At 38.6% G+C, this 2,546-nt stretch overlaps 1 protein-coding gene across 1 annotated transcript; it reads right to left on the reverse strand.

The window, feature by feature from the left end:
• Positions 1-1,191: 1,191 nt before the first annotated feature.
• LOC149163478 (uncharacterized) lies at positions 1,192-2,130 on the reverse strand. The gene is made up of 2 exons (XM_089431741.1): positions 1,851-2,130; positions 1,192-1,694 (listed from the first exon to the last, which is right to left on the reverse strand). Exon 2 carries the CDS (start codon positions 1,572-1,574, stop codon positions 1,227-1,229), a length of 348 nt encoding a protein of 115 aa, XP_089287867.1. The 5' UTR covers positions 1,575-1,694; positions 1,851-2,130; the 3' UTR covers positions 1,192-1,226.
• Between the last annotated feature and the right edge of the window lie 416 nt (positions 2,131-2,546).

The raw sequence follows: 2,546 nt of genomic DNA on the forward strand, positions 1-2,546 counted from the left end.
AGCCCTCTCCAACACTCCACTGCCCTCCACACGCCTAACTGTGCAAATGAAATGAAAAAAAAAATCGTTTTTTGCCTTATAAAACCGCGCTGCCCCAACATCCCATGGTAAATTGGGAAAAAATCACACCAGTATTACTCGCAATAATATCGGTTTCGGGAAAAGAATCGCGATAAAACGATAATATCGCGATTTTAACAACATTGCATCGGATAGAAGGGTGATCTCTCTAATTTAGTAGAAACGGAAACAATCATGGGATTATACTTGGAGCCGATGCCACCTATCCTGAAAAGGGTGTAGGAAATGTTACCCCTCAAAGTGTTGACTTTTGTTGTAAATGTACTATCTCTCTCTACTGAACTATTGAAGAACATATAAGAAGAATTGATCAAAAGTTTTCCCACATTGGGGTTTTTCCCTACCTAGTGCCACATCTTGTGTCCTTTTGTCTTGGCTTGTCTTCTGCAATTTATGTTTATGTTCTATCTGCAGTTTACTTTAATGCTGATGTGATATGTGATTGCTAATCTGGAAATAAAATTGAGCTAACTGTAAAAATTGAAATAAATTGCTCTAAGCATAGAACATAGCTAAAATTAACAACTTATGTTTTTCTTTTTCTGTCATGTGATTGGCTAACTATTTGGTTTACTTTCAGTGTGCAGCAAAAGAAACATTTTGCTCTAAGCATAGAACATAGCTAAAATTAACAACAACTTATGTTTTTCTTTTTCTGTCATGTGATTGGCTAACTATTTGGTTTACTTTCAGTGTGCAGCAAAAGAAACATTTAACATGGTGTCAAATTGATTCTTTGGTCTGACTGTTGAAATTCCCAAAATGTATCACGCTAAATTCATGTTTTACCCCTGCAACTGTGTCAAAGGTCGCAGGTCCAGTCATGATATATTCCGCAAGCTTATTTTGCGATGCGAAAGTGCAAACAGCATACAACCTATAGACTAATTGGAGTGGAGGAGGCTGTAAGATTATCATCCAAACAAGTGCTAAATTTTTGGGAGGAAAAAATAAATAAATAAACCGGAAGGTATAACCTAGACGTGCCTTCTCATACCCGGTATAAAAAATTACAGACTCCCAACCTGCGAGGTCCACAGTCCTAAAACAAGATTACTGACTTAATTGCAAGCAAGCCATGACAGAATGCCTAGTCTAGGTTTGCCACTGTAACTTCCAGAGGGTGCGGACAATTGGTGAAAGACTTACTTTTTGGATTCCTGTCCCACAGCATCACCTCCATCAGGGTTCTCGACAGCAGCTTCCATGATCTTTCTGGCCTCCTCGACTTTATCAAGTATTTCATTATCCGTGTAACCCTGCTCAGCCAGGGTATCTTCAAGCAAAGCTAATTTGAGCTCGATTTGTCTCTTCCTGTCATGCTCGAGAATATCTTGGTTGGCCTTTTTCGTAACCCCTCCAGCACCTTGACCCTCCTCGAATCCCTTGCCCTCAGCTCTCACAGGCTTTGGCCGTACGAAGAACTTATTGCTCTGGATGTAGCCGTTTGTCCCCGACCCACGGGGTGTCTGCAGTCCGATGCCGTTATACATATTTTAAAACCCTAAATTCGGCAACACTATTTTCGCAATATTCCCGACTTCCTCCTATCCTTGCGTAAAGGGAAATCGTCTTCTTCAATGAAATTTGGGAGTTTTGGACGAATTTATAAGCTGCACTTCAACATAAATACATGAATTAGAATTCATTTGCCAGCGAACCGACGCTTATAAAACCCTTTTGCAGATTGAGAGGATAAAAGTCGATGCAAAATTATTCAAAAGAATCCAGAGACTCCCTCATCGAATCGATTGGAATGGACAAATTACCCTATTTTCTTCATCGCAACTGGGCACCGTGCTTTCTTCAATGCTTCGCCCTTCCACGATTTCTGGTTAGATAATAAGGCTCTCCGTCATTTTCATTTGATGTCGGTTAACGGCAAGTGTCGCGGCGCATTTTCATGATTGGTCTCCCATGATTTTAACGGGACTGGATCCCCAGTGCAACTAAATTCTTGACAAATAATATTGGGAGCATGGAAGAGGTCAGTATGGCCTTTTTATTAGAGTTGTATGGCGCAATCAAAAACCACCCTGTTGTGAAGGTGGTCTATTTATGGTTGGGTCGATGGGACTCGAATTTGACGGTCGATACATCATCTTAGACAGCACTTAATGTTATACAGATGTGGTTGAAAATTCGAATTACAGTGTATGCTAATTTATGTAGCGTTTAATTTTATATATATCTAATTGTTTAAAGTTAGTAAAATATAATGAGAAAGACATTATTTTATATAGAGCATTTAATGTGGTTAGAAATTTGAATTATAGCGTTGTTATTTTATATAGCATTTAATTTTATATATGTCTCACGTAGTTTAAAGTCAGTGAAATATAATGAGAGACGTTATTTTATATATATCATTTAATGTTATATATGTCCAGTGCAATTTAAGGTTAGTGAAATGTAAGCCAGAGATACTGTTGACACCTAATCCTCAAAGGATGGGTGAACTGGAA

Source organism: Pinus tabuliformis, chromosome 5_1 (assembly GCF_031772625.1).
Source record: "Pinus tabuliformis cultivar Carrire ecotype Pingquan chromosome 5_1, CPIR1, whole genome shotgun sequence".
Classification (NCBI taxonomy): domain Eukaryota; kingdom Viridiplantae; phylum Streptophyta; class Pinopsida; order Pinales; family Pinaceae; genus Pinus; species Pinus tabuliformis.